Source organism: Peromyscus maniculatus, chromosome 1 (genome assembly GCF_049852395.1).
Source record: "Peromyscus maniculatus bairdii isolate BWxNUB_F1_BW_parent chromosome 1, HU_Pman_BW_mat_3.1, whole genome shotgun sequence".
Taxonomy (NCBI): Eukaryota; Metazoa; Chordata; class Mammalia; order Rodentia; family Cricetidae; genus Peromyscus; species Peromyscus maniculatus.
The window spans coordinates 51,313,456-51,330,372 of NC_134852.1; the positions used below are offsets into that span (position 1 = coordinate 51,313,456).

A 16,917-nucleotide genomic window follows, 5' to 3' on the forward strand; every position below is an offset into this window, starting at 1 on the left:
TCCTGGATGACTAGCCTGTGTCAGGTTGTCAAAAAACTAACCCAGTATACTTTCCTTCCAGAACTGTTCTTTTTCTAATTGCAGTTCAGAAATCTGCCATCAAAAACCCACATCAAGGACACACCCACACACATGCACATTCCAAATAAAAACTAATGGGCTGGAAAGATGGCTTAGCCAGAAAAGGCTAGGCTCACAACCTAAAATAAATTACAAAAAAAAAAAAATTATGGCACAGAGGGCTGGAGAGATGGCTCAGGAGTTAGGAACACTTGCTGCTCTTCAAGAGGTCCTGAGTTCAATTCCCAGCAACCACATGGTGGCTCACAACCACCTATAATAGGATCTGATGCCTTCTTCTGGCATGCAGGAATACATGCAGAGCACTCATAAAGAATAAATAAAATTTTAAAAAATATATGGCAGAGAGTAGCTGAAGAAGACACCTGTAGTAGTTTCAGTGAGAATGGCCCCCATAGGCTAATGTATTTTAATGCTTAGTTATCAGGGAGTGGAGCTCTTTAAAAGAATTATAAGGATTAGGAGGTGTGGCCTTGTTGGAGGATGTGTGTCACTGGGGGGGGCGGGCTTTGAGGTTTCAAAAGCCCATGCCAGGCCCAGTGTGTCTCTCTCTGCTGCCTGTGGATCCAAATACAAAGCTCTCAGCTCTAGGGCCATGCCTGCATGCATGCTGCCATGCTCCCCATCATGACTAAGCCTCTGGAACTATAAGCAACCCTCCAAATAGATGCTTTCTTTTCTAAAAGTTGCCTTGGTCATGGTGTCTCTTCACAGCAATAGAACACTGACTAAGACAACATCCAACATTGATCCCTGTCTTCCACACATGTACATGTGCACATGAGCACACATGAACAAGTATACTCACAAAAAAAAGAATGGGCATTGAACTAGGTATGGTCATGCCTAGCCTGCAATCCCGACACTTGGAAGGCAGAGGTAAGAGGATCACCACAAGATCAACCCCAGTCTGGTCTACATAGTGAGATCTAGGCCAGTCAGGGTTAAGAGTGAAATACTGGAGCTGGGGAGCTGGCTTGTTGGTTAAGAGCATGCCCTGTTCCTCCAGAGGACCTGAGTTCAATTCCCAGCAACCACATACAGGCTAGATCCTCTGTGGGTACCTGTATTCATGTGCACATACTTGCACTTAATCAAATATATAGTAATAATTTTGTTTTTGTTTCTCTGTGTAGCCCTGGCTGTCCTGGAACTCACTCTATAGCCTTGAACTCAGAGATCTGCCTGCCTCTGCCTCTGCCTCCCAGTATACTGGGATTAAAAGTGTGTGCTACCACTGCCTGGCTAAATATATTTTTTAAAAGAATGTCATGTGACAAAATAATCCCCCCAAAAAGCAAGGGAAAGTGAGATTGTGTCTCAAACAAAAAATACAGAATAGGAAGTAGGCCTGGATCATTTGCTGAAGCACCAAGTTGTCGACCAGCTGTTTGCAACCTTCCTAATGCTGTGACCCTTCAATGCAGCTCTTCATGGTGTGGTAATCCACAAGCATACAATTATTTTTGTTGCTACTTCATAACTGTAATTTTGCAACTGTTATGAAATGTCTGTGTTTTCTGATGGTCTTGGGTGATCCCTGTGAAATGGTTGTTCAAGCCCGAAGGGTCGAGACCTACAGATTGAGAACCACTGTTGTAGAAGGTCACCAGAGTGGGTCATCCTCCTCTGCTCTTGTGTCAGTGTGAGTCAGTGACTCCCAAACTCACCAGATTGGGATATTTCAGACACTCCACGGGAGGATGGAAAGAGTTCTTTGCCTGGGACATCAGAGAGCTGTGCCTAAGGCAGTGGTCCTACTTGGGCTGTGAGTGGTATCTGTAAGCCATAGGGAATGGGGACTGCTGGAACAGACCTTGCTCTGTGCTCTGTATGATGAATATGACTTGAACTTCCATGGAAAAGCCACACCTGTGTTGAAGATTGTGGTGACTGGTTTTTCTGGTTTACAAGAGCTTCTGTAATTGTGGACAATTGGAATACTGCAGCTTCTGAGTCAAAATTGTTTCGAGCTCTCTTTAGTCCTCCTAATAGCCATTCCATCCATCTCTGTATCAAAACTAACATCCCCGTTGACTGTCATGTAAACCTTTCAGATTAACTCAGCAGATGCATTAGTTATTTTTCCACTGCTGTGATAAAACACCACAACCAAGGCAACTTACAGAAGGGAGGGTTTATTGGGGCTCACTTTTCCAGAGGGGTAGGAGTTCATCTTCATCATAGTGAGGATGATGGCAGCAGGCAGGAAGGCATGGTGCTGGAGCACCTGAGAGTTCACATCTGGATCCACAAACAGGAAGCAGAGAGAACATCCTAGGGATGGTGGGAGACTTTGGAAACATTAAGCCTGCCCCAGTGACATACCTCCAACAAGGTCATACCTCCTGATCCTTCCCAAACAGCTGCCAATTGGGGACCAATTATTCAAGTGCCTGAGACTAATGGGGGGATCTTATTCAAACTACCAAGCCAAAAGCTAAGAATGCCATCAGGTAGCGCTGAGATCTAGAGCAGTTTTCTCTATCTATAACCTGTCTACATGGAGCTCTGTCCAATTTGATTGGTTAAATCCATCAAGTTTTGATGATCTTTGTTCTGCGGCTCTGAAAGTTCATGTCACCACTCCCATGGTGGAACATGTCATTCAAGGCAAGCCAGCCAGGCCACAGTCATTCATGTTAGACTCAAACAAACCATGTCTTACTCCCTTTGGGGTGAGAGTTGTGATTTTGCATTAATTATTTGATGCAAAACATGAGGTCATAAGAATGTTTATCCAAGAACTCACCTATATTGGTACCTGGTACCAGCATGGGCCCTTTGGGCCCAGCCATCTTTATTACCTTGTCAGGTGGATGATGGTGAATATTGTTAACCGGGAATTTTAGAACAAAAGCCTGGGTTCTGACAACCTCAGTAAACTAGTCTTGGCCGTTCATCTCCAACATGCCAATTAAAAAGACAACATTAAAAGCAGAAAAAAGGAGATTTATTCCATGTGAGTACATTGGGGAGAGAAATAGAGGGGAGAAGCGACTGCCATCCTCTCCATGTCCACCTTGAGGATACTGATTAGAGGTTTACTTACAACAGCAGCAACAAATGCTTCAGAATTTAGCCAATAAACTTGTGAAATGTGTGTGTCTGTAAATTTTTAGACATATTTATTTTATGTGTGAGTGTTTTTCCTGCATGTAGGAATTTGTAGCAAGTGCTTACCTGATGAAGAGAGTCAAATACCCTAGAACTGTAGTTACAGATAGTTGTAAGCCACTGTATAGGAGCCTACATGCACATAGACATGCACGTAGCACCTACACAAATAAACCCAATGCCTATACCTCTGGAGACATCTCTTGTGGCTATGCTGTGGCTAAGAAGCCCCAGAGATCAGCCTGTCTCCACCTCCCCAGCGCTAGGATCACAGCATGTACCACTGTACCTAGTTTTTTTGTGTTAGTTCTGAGAATCAAGCCCAGGCCATGGCAAGCACTATTGACTAAGCTATCTCGTCAGCTCAGGTATATGTATTAGAGTAAGACTTTTTGGACAGGCTAAATTTGCTTAAAGTAGCAAATACATTCCTTAGAAAAGGATTTAAGTTAAAAATTGAGACATACAAACAAAAAAAATGAAGGAACTTTTTTTGTTTGTTTGTTTAGTTTTTGAGGCAGGATCTCTCTGTGTAACCACCCTGGCTGTCCTGGAACTCACTCTCTAGACCAGGCTGGCCTTGAATCAGAGATCTGCCTGCCTCTGCCTCCCAAGTGCTGGGATTAAAGGTGTTCACCACCATGCTCAGCACATGGAATTTCTAACCTAAGAGTCTATATACCTTAATAACCCATATTTCACTGGGTATGACAGAGCACACCTGCAATCCCAACATTTGGGAGGCAGAGGCAGGAGGATGGCTATAAATTCAAGGCAATCTGGGCCTACTATAGTAATCTGATTGAAGGACTTCATAATTATGGCTTTAACAGCAATTTCTCTCACCTGAAGACTTATTTTCTTGTCTACTCCATTCATTCATTCATATATATTATATGTATAAAATAATTACATATAAGCAATATATATGATATGTAATGCATATATAAAATTTCACATAGCCCAGGCTGGTCTGGAACTGACTGAAGCTGAGGATGACCTTGAACTCCTCCTGACTGCACCTCACAGGTTCTGGTAGTATAGACATAACCCCTGACTCTCACCTGTATCAAGCCCTAAAGGTGAATCTTCCTTGTGCTGTGGGAAACGAGCCTCTGCATGCACAAAATGTGATTCTCGACCAACCAGGGAAACCAAACCGAAGCGTCCTGGAAAAGCCTCACCCATATTGAAGATTCTGTAGATTGATTGGCTAGAGCTTCTGTGATTGAAGAGAGATGAAATGTGGGTCAAAAGCCAAAATTACCTTGGGCTACTTTTAGTCCAATTATTTATTTACTCATTTATTTATTATTTATTATTTATTTTTAAGACAGGGTCTCACTATGTATCCCTGGTTGGTCTGTAACTCATAGAGATCTGTCTGCTTCTGCCTCCTGAGTGCTGGGATTGAAGGCATGTGCCACCCACCACATTCAACTTAATCTGCTTTAACAGAAAGATTTTAAATATTTGTGTGTACATCTGCCATGTGGGTGCTGGCAGCCAGCTAGAAGAATGTGTTGGACTCTCAGGAGCTGGTGTTACAGTTGGTTGTGAGCACTGTGATTTGTGTGCTGAGAACTGAACCCAGATCCTCTGGGAGAGCAGGGCACTCTTAACTCTGAGCCATCTCCTAGCCCCTATCTTTAGACTACTTCACAGCCATTTTTCACCCATTTTTGACTTCCCTTTTGACTGCCAGATAAACCCTTTAGAGTGTATTAACTCAACAGATCACTATCTTCCACAAGCCCAAAGCTAAGAATGCCAGCACATAGTGTCTTAGTTAGTTTCTATTTCTGTGAGGAGACACCATGACCACAGCAACTCTTATAAAGGAAAACATTTCATTGGGGCTGGCTTACAGTTCCAGAGGTTTAGTCCATTATTGTCATGGTGAAAAGCATGGCCGCGTGCAGGCAGACATGGTGCTGGAGAGGTAGCTGAGAGTTTTACATCTTCATCCGAAGGCAACAGGAAGTGAATTGTGTCCCGCACTGGGCATGGCTTGAGCATATGAGACCTCAAGCCCACCCCTAGAGTAACACACTTTCTCCAAAAGGTCACACTTCTAATAGTGCCACTTCCTGTAGGCCAAGCTTTAAGCACATGAGTCGATGGGGGTCATACCTATTCAAACCACCACACATTGCAACTGAAACCTATAGCAGAGTTTCCTCTGCTTGGCAGTGCCTCACACACCTGCTTCTCCCTACAATGGATTGGGTAACTGCATTGTTTTATAGCCATCTTTGTTGTGTGACTATAAAGGTTCATGTAACTGCTTCCACAATGGCACATGTAATTCAGGGAAACCCAAATCCATGTTCCCGGGCCATGGTGTTTATTTGGCTCAAAATAAATTATCTCTAATTCCATTTGGAACAAGAATCATGTTTTTATATCAACAGTTAAAAATGTTTTAACCAGTGCTTGGCTTTCCTTGGCAACCCATTACCAAGACACAGTAAGCAGCAACATTTGGATTTCTACCCCTGGTTGTTGACATAGTGTCTTTGCTGCCCTTATTCCACCTCTAGCACTGATAAATGCTACAGTATGGAGGAGTTTGGAAAACTTACACTATGTGAAAGAAGAAGGTTCTAGAGGGTCACATATATGAGACCCTGTATGTGCAATTTTAAGAATAGACACATACATGAATACAGAAGATGGTTTAGTGTTTTCCTATTGTAACAGGGCCCCAGACCTTAGCATAACTGACTCCATGATGGAAGTACCATTCAGGTTGTAAAACTCAGCATGTAGACAGCATCACCTGGCAAAAATGAAAACAAAAACTTAATCCATCAAAGTCCACAGTCCTGTAAGTCTCTAAATGTGCTAACCTTGCCTTTTAGCTTCTGTAGTTCTGTTTCTGGCTAACTGCTTTTGTTAACTGAAGTATGTCAGCCCAGGATATGGTTTTGGTGCTTAAAAGCTCATACTGAAGAAGGCTCAGTGCTACACTGGGTTCCCCAACACCCAGTGTAGTCTCCAACCAGCAAATAAAGACTTTCTATTGGCATAAACCCATGTCCAAGCAGTCTTCTCTAGTGGATAACCCTCAACATTTCTGGAGGTCCCACCAGGATCCCAGAGACATGGGGTGGGGGTGGGGTCTCAGAACCCCTTGGAGCAAGGAAGAATACAGTGATCAGGGAACTCTTAGGGGTGCACAACCTGACATGTTCCAGATCCCCAGGGCCCCTTTGATCAGATGCTGCCTAAAGCTTCAGAGGGGCCTGACAACCTCACCCCAAAAGGAAACAAAGTAGAAAGTCACCTGTCAGTCACCTCTGAGGTAAATCTGGTTAAGGCGCCTTGTGTTGGAGCCCTTAGGAGAGGTCAGACATGGCACCCGATCCAGTGTCTGGGCTCCATGGGAGGTGTCACTGGATCCCTCTGTCTGTTCAGGTGTATGACATGTGGTGGCCACCCCTGATTGTCTGTACTGTGTGTGTGTGTGTGTGTGTGTGTGTGTGTGTGTGTGTGTGTGTGTCTGTGTGTGTGTGTCTGTGTGTGTGTGTGTGTGTCTGTGTGTGTGTGTGTGTGTCTTTCTATGTGTTTCTGTAAGTTTGTTTCTTTGTATTGATCAGTGGCTTTCTCTGGTGTGAGAAGCCCCAGCTTAAGAATTGTGCCCAACTCCTGTTGGGGATCCAAATCCCTTTGGCTCTGCCAGGTCACAGAGAGGGGAAGGAAAACTAGGAGCAGGAGCGCTTGCTTGTTTTGCTTTTTAGTTGCTTGACTCCTGCTCAGGGTCAGGGTTGGTCCCTGTGAGGAGGCGGGAGGGGCCGGGCCTCTCATCCAGGGCCTCCTCCTACCTAAGCTGATCACACACAGGGAGAGGGAAACAGTCCTCCAGGGGAGAATTCCCTCCATTCTGTGCCGGCTTTAAACAGCCCCAGGGAAGGGGGAAAGTTCCTCTGGGCTGAGCCCTAAGGAAAAGAGAAAGTTCCAGTCCTTTCTCTTTCATGATTTATGTCATTCTTTTAACCAATGACTCATAAAACCCACCATTCTCTTAAAACAAAACAAAAAAACACCTACGGGCTGGACACAGGGATCACTGTCACACAATGCAGCCTGGACAGAATGGATTCTCCCTTCTGTCCAACCCTGACCAAGGAGACTTTAAACAACCTTTGTTAGGTCCTTTTTAAAGGATTAGAGACAGATACAGTATGATCCTAATTAGTCTTATCAATGAAAACCAAGAGTCAAAAATCTGGGTAATAATCTGAAAGACCAGAGAAGCAGAGCAGCAGCCACTAGAGACTTCTTACCTCTGGGAATCCTCAGACGGAAAGGGGCGCCGAGATCCTGTCTCCACCCACCTTATATTCCTGTCTGCACCTCCTGATTGTGCTGAGACTAAGTGCTGGGACTAAAGGTGTGAGCCATCACCTCTTAGCCTCTATGGTTAACTAGTGGCTAGCTCCACCCTCTGATCTCCAGACAAGCTTTATTTGTCAGAACATAAACAAAATATCACACAACAGGTACTGAAAAGATTTCCTTTGAGTGGGAGGCAGAGGCAGGTGGATCTCTGTGAGTTCGTGGTCAGCCTGGTCTACAGAGCGAGTTCCAAGATAGACTCCAAAGCTACAGAGAAACCAATCCTTTCTGAAGTCACTACAGGCCCTTCAGTCCTCCATATAGACTATTCACTAAACTGAGAGACCCAGTTTCCCCTTGTTCCAGTCCAGTGATACTGTCTGGGTCAAACAGGTAGCCAAAGGGGCACCGGAACCAACTTGAAAAGGACTCGCAGTGATTCTCTCCACTTCCATGGCTGTGAAGGTAGCTGGCACTACACCATGGACCTATCACATGCAGGTCAAATAAATGAAAGTCATGGATGCCGCCAAATGGACTGTCTGCAGACTACAGACTCATTGCAATTAAGGTTTCATTGAGGCCCCCAGGCCCTTCCACTTCCAGGCCCTCTAACCTCTCCTGAAACTTGTGATTGATATGAAGACTGGGTTATGGTCCAACCCCCACAGCCCTCAGGCCTGGACCTGGGAACTGAGGGAGACAGATACAGGAAAGGTATCAGCTCAGACCAGCAACTTAGAGTCCATCTTGACCTTTACTTACTAGTGCCCACTTTAAATGTCTGGTTTTATTGGAAAAAGAAAAGATGTGGGAGTTTATCTTTTGAGATGGGAATACAGAGTTTACAATTCTCTGCATGCCCTGTGGCTGGGCCCCTGGATGTCAGGAACAAGGGAGTTTCCATTGTAAAAACTGGGGGTTTATAAAACTGAGGCTTAGCTCGGCATGGTGGCACATGCCTTTAATCTCAGCACTAGAGTCAGAGGAAGGTGGATCGTTGTGAGTTCAAGGCCAGCCTAGTCTACAGAGCTAGTCCAGGTCAGGCTCCAAAGCTACAGAGAAACCCTGTCTCAAGAAACCAAAAAAAAAAAAAATCAAAAACGAAACAAAACAAACAACAATAACAATAATAATAAATAAAACTGAGGCTTCCTGAAAAATTCCTTTAAAATATTCTGGCCTTTGGGAAACAGGAAAAACCTGGAGAATCAGACTCTATGCCACAGGAAGGGACCCTGGGGATAGAGTTAATCATTCCCAGTCAGAAATCAGTCAGGATTGATGGTTATGCTTAGACACCTGGCCCCTGTACTACATAGGATAGGAACTAACCAGACTGTCAGCCCATTGACTGACAAAACTCTCTGTGACTGGGGACAGCCCAAATCTATGTTAGAGGACTTACAAGGGGCTGAAACTTGTCTAATACCCAAAACCTTTGACCTACGCACTTCCCCCTGTTCTGATGCCTGCTGTTCTGCCTTGTGGATTAATTCACGTGGATAACGATATCACTGGGCCGCTGAGACTAGTTGGTGGGCATGTACTCATGGTTTGACTAAATGTGCCTCTTCTCCTGCTTTCCAAACTGAGTAGATGGGTTGACCAGGACCTCGAGGTATAAGAACAACAGTTAGATTCCTTTGCAGAAATGATCCTACAAAATTGGAGAGGCTTAGATTTACTTTTCATGAGATAAAGGAAACTATGTATGGCTTTGAAGAAGAAAAAACACTGTTGTTTCTATGATAATTGATCAAGAGTAATTTTTTAAAATTTTGTCATGGTGAGAGAGAGAGAGAGAGAGAGAGAGAGAGAGAGAGAGAGAGAGAGAGAGAGAGAGAGAGAGAGAGAGAGATCTGACATCAGCAATGACTGGACCTTTAATTCTCATTCTAATTGGATTAACAGCAGGGCCCTGCATCTTAAACTGTATGGCCAATTATGTATCAGTTCAGTAAAATTAAGGGTCCTTAGACCAACTACATCTCTGTAGAGCAAGATGAGTCCATGATTTGACTCATTCAGTAAGACCAATGGGGAATGTAACATGTCCAAAGACCTTAACACAGCTGACTCCATGATGGAGGTGCCATTCAAACTATAAAACTCAGCACATAGACAGCACCACTGGCCAACATGAAAACAAAGACCTAATCCATCAAAGGCCATAGTTCTAGGAAAGTCTCTAAATACTTCCTGGCTTCTGTAGCTCTGCTTCTGACTAACTGGTCTTGTTGACTGAAGTATGTCAAGTCAGGATATGGCTTTTGTACTCAAAAGCTCACCCTAGGAAAGGCTCAAGGCTCCTCTGGTGCTCATCCCAAGCACCCAGTGTAGTCTCTAGATGGCTAATAAAGACTTTCTAGTGGCTTAAACCCATGTCTGAGCAGTCTTCTGCTGTGGAATAATCTTTTGTACACTGTGAAGATGTGCCATTCTGGTTGGCTTAATAAAAAGCTGAACAGTCAATAGCTAGGTAGGATTTCCAGGCACAGAGGATGCTGGGAAGAAGGGAGGAGACACCAGGGGACCCAGAGCAAGCAGCATGGGCATTCCAAAGTAAAGGTAACAGAGCCACATAAAAGAATGTAGATTAAAAGATATGGGTTAATTTAAGTTATAAGAGCTAGTTAGAAACAGGCCTAAGCTACTGGCCAAGGTTTCATAATTAATAAGTCTCTGTGTCCTGATTTGGGAGCTGACTGGAGGGACAGAAAAAGACTCTACAGTCTTTTTTGTTGAATACCCCACAACACTATGACTGGGAATAATGGGGTGGCTGATGCTTGGCTGGCTCCAAACTCCCAATATTCATCTTGTCTCAGCCTCTCAGGAGCTTGGAATACAGATGTAAGTCACAACACTCAGCTGTTTTGTTCATCATCTTAGATGGTTTGTAGAAGAATGATCTACTATTGTCTTTGGCCACAATTCTAGAAATAGAATTATTTATCAGCTCCATTCACTGAACTATCTGAACGTCATATTTACTAAAATTTCATCTTGTTTTAAAATACTTTCTTTTGAGTCAAGTAGTGGTGGTGCACGCCTTTAATCCCAGCACTCGAGAGTCAGAGCCAGGCAGACCTCTGTGAGTTCAAGGCCAGCTTGGTCTACAGAGAGAGATCCAGGACAGGCACCAAAACTACACAGAGAAACCCTGTCTCGAAAAACCAAAAAAAGAAAAAAAGAAAGAAAAAGAAAGGAAGGAAGGAGGGAAGGAAGAAAAGAAGGAAGGAAGGAAGGAAGGAAGGAAGGAAGGAAGGAAGGAAGGAAGGAAGGAAGGAAGGAAGGAAGGAAGGAGGCTGAGCAAGCCATAACGTATTGTTCTTCCATGGTCTCTGCATCAGCTCCTGCCCTGACTTTCTTTCATGATAGACTGTGAGCCATCTGTAAGGTGAAATACACCCTTTCCTCCCCAAGTTGCTTTTTGTCATGATCGTTATCACTGGGATAGAAGATAAACTAGGATTAAGGAGTTGCCCATAGAATTTGGAATCTCTTGGTGTGTGTGTGTGTGTGTGTGTGTGTGTGTGTGTGTGTGTGTGTGTGTGTGTGTGTGTGTTTTAACTTTGTTCAAGGTTGGAACCAGTACCAAGCCCAGACCTTTCAATGACAGGTTTTCCAGCAGGGCTGCATTCACTTAGGGTGATGATTGAACAAGATAATGCTGATGAAAGTGAGCATCCCAGCTCTAATAGTGTAAAGCCTGCTACCTCAAAACAAGTCCTCAGTGGGTTCCATTTGTCTTTAGGAGAATAGGAAAAACAAACATTGAGACCTATGTCACCCCCTCTACCATGTCTACCCAATGGGTCCTTCCAAGTAAGGGCCCCATCAGCCCACCTAGATGTGGTGTTAGAGGCAGTCTGGTCTCAACGCTGAGGATTTTCCAGGGAACTGGTTTCTGCCAACAGTTTCACAAGTAGGCATTGTCAAGGGCAAGGTGAAGCATGGGTGTCCTGAGCGCCAGGTCACTTCTGGGGGTGTCTGCCCTGCCCTGGTTTCATCATAATCTCTCCTCTTGGCCTGCTTAGTGATGTCCTTTGAGCTGGTCTCCTGAGCATGTTTCAAGCATCCTGAGTTCAGTCCTGTCGGCTGCCCTTTGTTCTCCAATGACTGAATCCTGTGGTACTGTTGCTTTGAAAACACCGTAAAGAGAAAGTGACTTCGTTGGAGTTCTGTCGGGATTTCCAGACTTCCTCCATTTGAACCACATGGTACCTGGCACTTGGGTCAGTCTTGGGGACTTTGGAGGGCTGCTGGATGAGTTGGCTGTGTAGTTGGGGACTTGGATATCTCAGAACCTTGACTTTGGCTCATCCAACCCAGAACAAGTTACCCTCACGTCATGGAGGAGACAGCAACAGCTGTGACTCATCTGCTGCCGAAATCTGAGAGATCAAAATATCAGTCACTTCTTTGTGTGACCTTTGTTTTCCTGCTTGCCCTCACCTTGGCCTTTTTTGCCTGTGCTTTCCTGGTCCTGGGAAAACAGAAGCCAAAACATATTCTAGCCAAGGACAGCATAACGGTTAGAGAAGTGGACCACCTGAAAATAGTGAATGTGTCCAGGATGTGGTATTATCAGTCGAGACGACTAGTGCCCAGTAGTGAAAACACAGTCATGCAGACTCCTTGGCTGGCTCCCATTGTGTGGGACGGGACTTTCCAAATTGAAATCCTGAACCAGCAATTCCGGCTCCAGAATGTCTCTGTTGGGTTGGTTGTGTTTGCCACCGGAGAGCATGTAGGCTTCCTTAGCGCGTTCCTAGAGACGGCAGAGACATACTTCATGCAGGGACACAGGGTGAAGTACTACATTTTCACTGATCAGCCAGCTAGCGTGCCAGTCCTGAAGCTCCATAAGGGAAGGCAGATGGTAATTCTGGAAGCCCAGGGCTCTGCCCACCCCCTGAACACATACATCTACAGAATGCAGGTCATCAGCTATTTTTCCCAGTGGCGCTTTGCGAAGGAGGTGGATTACCTGGTCTGTGCACATGTGAACATAATTTTCTGCCACAGCGTGGGTGTGGAGATCCTGTCTTCCTTGTTTGGCACACTGCATCAACAGTTCTTTGGATTACCAAGGGAGTTGTTGGCCTACGAAAGGCAGCCTCGCTCACAGGCCTACATTTCTAAGGATGAGGGAGACTTTTACTACTCCGGGGCCTTCTTTGGGGGAAAGGTACTAGAGGTTTACAGGCTCACCAAGTTTTGTTATCAGGCAATGACAATGGACCAAGCCGATCACATCCAGGTCTTGCAACAGGATGAAAGCTACTTGAACAAGTATCTCCTTTACAACAAGCCCACCAAGGTCCTCTCTCCTGAGTACATGTGGGATAAGGAACTTCTGAATAGACAGAGTTCTCAAGAAATGTTGCCAAATGGGGAAATACTTGTAAGAGTCAGCAAATATCCCTCGAGTGACGCTACCCAAGACTTCCTGAGAGATCCCAAACAGGGTCAGTGACAGAAACTTTCAGTCTTCTAACATGCTGCCTGAGATCAGAACCAGTTTTTACTACCATGGCCACAGGCTTCACATTTCCAATTGGTTGGAAAGAAATGCTCAGGAATAATTGCACCCTCGCCCCACCTGACCTAGTTAGCATTCTGTTGCTGTGATAAAACACTGACCAAAACCCAGTTGGGGTGAAAGGGTTTATTTCAGCTTACGGGTTATAATACTCCACCACTGAGGGAAGCCAGGGCAGGCGCTCAGGCAGGAACCTGGAGGCAGAACTGAAGCAGAGGCCATGGAGGGGCACAGCTTGCCAGACTGCTCCCGTGGCCTTGTTCAACTTTCTTTCTCATATAGCCTAGGACTACTTATCCAGGAGGCACCACCCACAGTGGGCTGGGTCCTCCCCATCAATTATCAGTTAAGGAAATGCCCCACAGGACAATCTGATGAAGATAATTCCTCAGGTGAGGCCCCCTCTTCCTTAGATGACTCTGGGGTGTGTCAAATTGACAGCTGAAGCCGACTGTGACACCACCCTCAAACCCAACTTTTTCAGACACATTTACCCCCACCTCCAGCACACTTTTAGGTGGGCTGATTTCTTAGGTTAGTCCCACATGGTCTCCTCTTAACACCCCTTCAGGTTGAATGAGACTGGTTGGTAGCCTCTTGTCCTGGGGAGCCAAGTGTCATAGACAGCACCTTTTCCAGGAGGAAGGAGGCTCTCGGTTACCTGACTCCCATGGCAGCATCACACAGGGGCTGCTTTGGTCTTTCGCCAAAGGTTAGCTTTAAGCCTTTGAACTTCCTCTTCAAATTCTTTTTGTGTGTGTTTGTTTTGGTTTTCCAAGACAGGGTTTCTCTGTGTAACAGCTCTAGCTGTCCTGGATCTCACTCTGTAGACCAGGCTGGCCTCGAACTCACAGAGATCCGCCTGCATCTGCCTCCTGAGTGCTGGGACTAAAGGCGTGCGCCACCACTGCTCAGCCCTCTTCCAAACCTCTGTGACAGTAGAAGAGTTCCCTTGAATGTTTACTCTGATGTGATGCCAGATCAGGACCCTCTTGGCTCAGGCCTGGCTTCTGTCCATCTCAGAACACTGTCCCGTATTGACTGACAGCAGTGAGCATGCCTGCTTGTACTCCCCGTTCTCAGCTTCTCCATGATCCATGAGTGAAGGAAGATGGTTTCCATCATGATCTGGCCTTGTTGCTTCAGGCCTGTGGCACATGGTGGAGGAGAGCGTCTCAAACACTAGCCAGCAGGAAGCAAAGACCAAGAGAGAGGGGGCAAGGCTACGGAGACAGAATTACCTTCAAGGGAGCTTGCTCCCCAATGACCTACTTCCTCCCACTAGGCCCTGCTTCCTGATGTCTACACCATCCTCTAACAGTCCATTCCCTTGTGAATCGATCACTAGCATCAAGACCTTCAAGATCCAGTCATTTCCCCAAAGTCCCACCCTTTGATGATTGCAGCTTTGGAGACCAGCCTGCAACACACAAGCTTTGTTGGGATGGGGTAAGGTGGGGATAAGATGGCGTATTTCAGATCTGAACTAATGCTCATCTTACTGTCTTTCAGGGTACCACGAGGATAACAAGCTCGAAAAACTTCTATGTTGAGTCTGTTTGAAACTAAACTGTTGGTGGAGATGAATCTTTGCAACTGATGCTTCTTCCTGTTATGTTGTGTTTTTAAAACTATAACTAAAACCCAGTCTTTATCACAGCGACTCTAATAAAGCAGCCATAGCTCAGCCCTTGGTATCCAGGGTCTGTATGTTGTGTAGAGAATGGATGCCTTCTGGGCGATCATGAGAGACGGTGAAAAGTAACATGTGTGGTTGCACTGAGCGTGAGGACCCAAGTCAGAGCCAGAATACTTCTCAGCCCTGCCACTATGTATAAAGTAACATAATACGATATACACAGTGATATATGCAATAGTCACATGGCATTTACATTCAATAACATCACATATTTTGACAACATTTTCCTGTTCTTACCTGCTTCTGGCACCACTCTCCAGAGCCTAGTCATCTCCTCAAGTCTTTCTACATTCATGGTGTGTGTGTGTGTGCGTGCATGCATGCGTGGTGTGGTGTGTGCTTATAATAGCAAGGTTCTACACAGGAGTGAAAACATTCAGTATTTGTCTTTCTGAGTCTGGTTTATAAATTGATAAGATGTGGCATACACACACAATAGACTTCTGCATAACTGTGAAGAAGAAAGTTATCTCATTTGCAGGAAAATGGGTAAAACTAGAGATCATGCTGTAACTGGCCAGATACTTTATCTGTCCAGAGCTGTTTACTCATTTGTAAAGTAGGCTTCTGCATTTTAATCTTTATTTTTTTAATTTGTTTTATGTGTGTGGGTGTTTTTCCTGCATGTGTGTCTGTGTGCCTTTTGCATGCTGGGTGCCTATGGGATCAGAATAGGGGATTAGATTCCCTGGAACAGGAGTTACAGATGATTGTGAGCTGCCATGTGGGTGCTGGGAATCAAACCTGGGTCCTCTGCAAGAGCAGCCAGTACTCTTAACCATTAAACCATCCCTCCAATTCCATAGAGTGGGTTTTTAAAGATTACTTCTAGGAGACAGGGTCTTCTGTAGCTCAGGCTGGCCTCAAACTTGCAATGTGGCTGAGGATGACTTTGAACTTCTGATCCTCCTATCTCCGCCTCCCTAGTGCTGATTATTCAGGTAGATGCCACCATGGCAGTTTTGTGCTGAGCGGAGGCTCAGACCCAGGGCCACGTGTGTGCTAAGCAAGCCCTTTACCTGCTTAGCAGCACATCTAGCCCAAAGCGTGTACACAGAACCAGGCTTTAACCGACCCCCAAACATAAAGGTAGTGTGGATGGCCACAGGCAAGGAAAGGGCTGTTATTTCTCCGAAGGCCATCCCAGCAATTCAGGGGGTTCTGGAGATGGCCTAGGAGGGCTTATCTCAAGACCCATCTATCTACTGGTGGCATTTGCCATTTTCTGCTACTTCCTGAAGAGGCTGACCAGTCTGCATAGCTCCGTATCATGGCTGCTTCTGCAGAGGTGGAGGAGGGGGTGTAGGGCTAAAGCTGACTCAGCAACAAGAGTAGAACTCCAGCAACTGACTCACTCTGGCAGAGTACACAGTCCAGGGGGGAAGGCTTGATCCCTTTAAGGCACGCTCCAAAACATTCAAGGCAAATAACTACCTTCCAGTAGGGTGTGGTTGAAAGGTAGGAACTGGGTTAGGCTTTCTCTTGCCAGGGTGTAAATGCTTCACGTCTCCTTGAGACTTTCCATTCAAAGTCACCTCTAATGCCTCAGTATTAGGAGCTGGGGCATTTGGGAGGTGACCACATCATAAGGGTCCACCACGGATGAGATCAAGGAAAGGACTGGAAGAAGGTAGCTGGGACTGTTATCCCCTTGTCCCGGGGCAGCGTGAGTATCCTCGGCTAATGATACAGATAAAACTGTAGTAAGTTTCATCAAGAAAGTAAAAAGGAAGCTGAGCAAGGAAGTGCACACCTTTAGTCCCAGTACTTGGGAGGCAAAGGCAGGTGGATCTGTATGAGTTCAAGGCCAGCCTGATCTACGCAGCAAGTTCCAGACTAGCCAGGGCTATATAGTGGAACCCTATCTCAAGAAGGAAGAAGGAGGAGGAAGAGGAGAGGTAGAAGAAGGAATTGAAATGGATGAATCTTGGTGGCACATGACTTAAGTGCTACAAAGAGGCAGAGGCAGACAGCTCCCTTCAAATCCAAGGCTTGCCTAGTCTACATAGTGAGATCTGGTCTCAAACAAAAGGAAGAAAAAAATCAAAAGGGGAAATACCAAATAATATCAGGAATCAGCAAGGACATCACTACAGTCTCAACAGTTAAAGAGTAGCAAGTGAGGACA

At 45.4% G+C, this 16,917-nt stretch overlaps 1 protein-coding gene across 1 annotated transcript; it reads left to right on the forward strand.

The window, feature by feature from the left end:
- The first annotated feature begins 11,553 nt into the window (after positions 1-11,553).
- Positions 11,554-14,777, forward strand: LOC102915478 (histo-blood group ABO system transferase-like). The gene is made up of 2 exons (XM_042268618.2): positions 11,554-13,016; positions 14,603-14,777. Exons 1-2 carry the CDS (start codon positions 11,897-11,899, stop codon positions 14,641-14,643), a joined length of 1,161 nt encoding a protein of 386 aa, XP_042124552.1. The 5' UTR covers positions 11,554-11,896; the 3' UTR covers positions 14,644-14,777.
- Positions 14,778-16,917: the final 2,140 nt, after the last annotated feature.

Excerpts from the sequence above, each read along its gene's own strand:
- LOC102915478 (XM_042268618.2), top strand. The coding sequence starts at position 11,897 with ATGGAGGAGACAGCAACAGCTGTGACTCATCTGCTGCCGAAATCTGAG. Across the intron at positions 13,017-14,602 it reads CCTGAGAGATCCCAAACAGG|GGTACCACGAGGATAACAAG; the intron begins GTCAGTGACAGA and ends ACTGTCTTTCAG.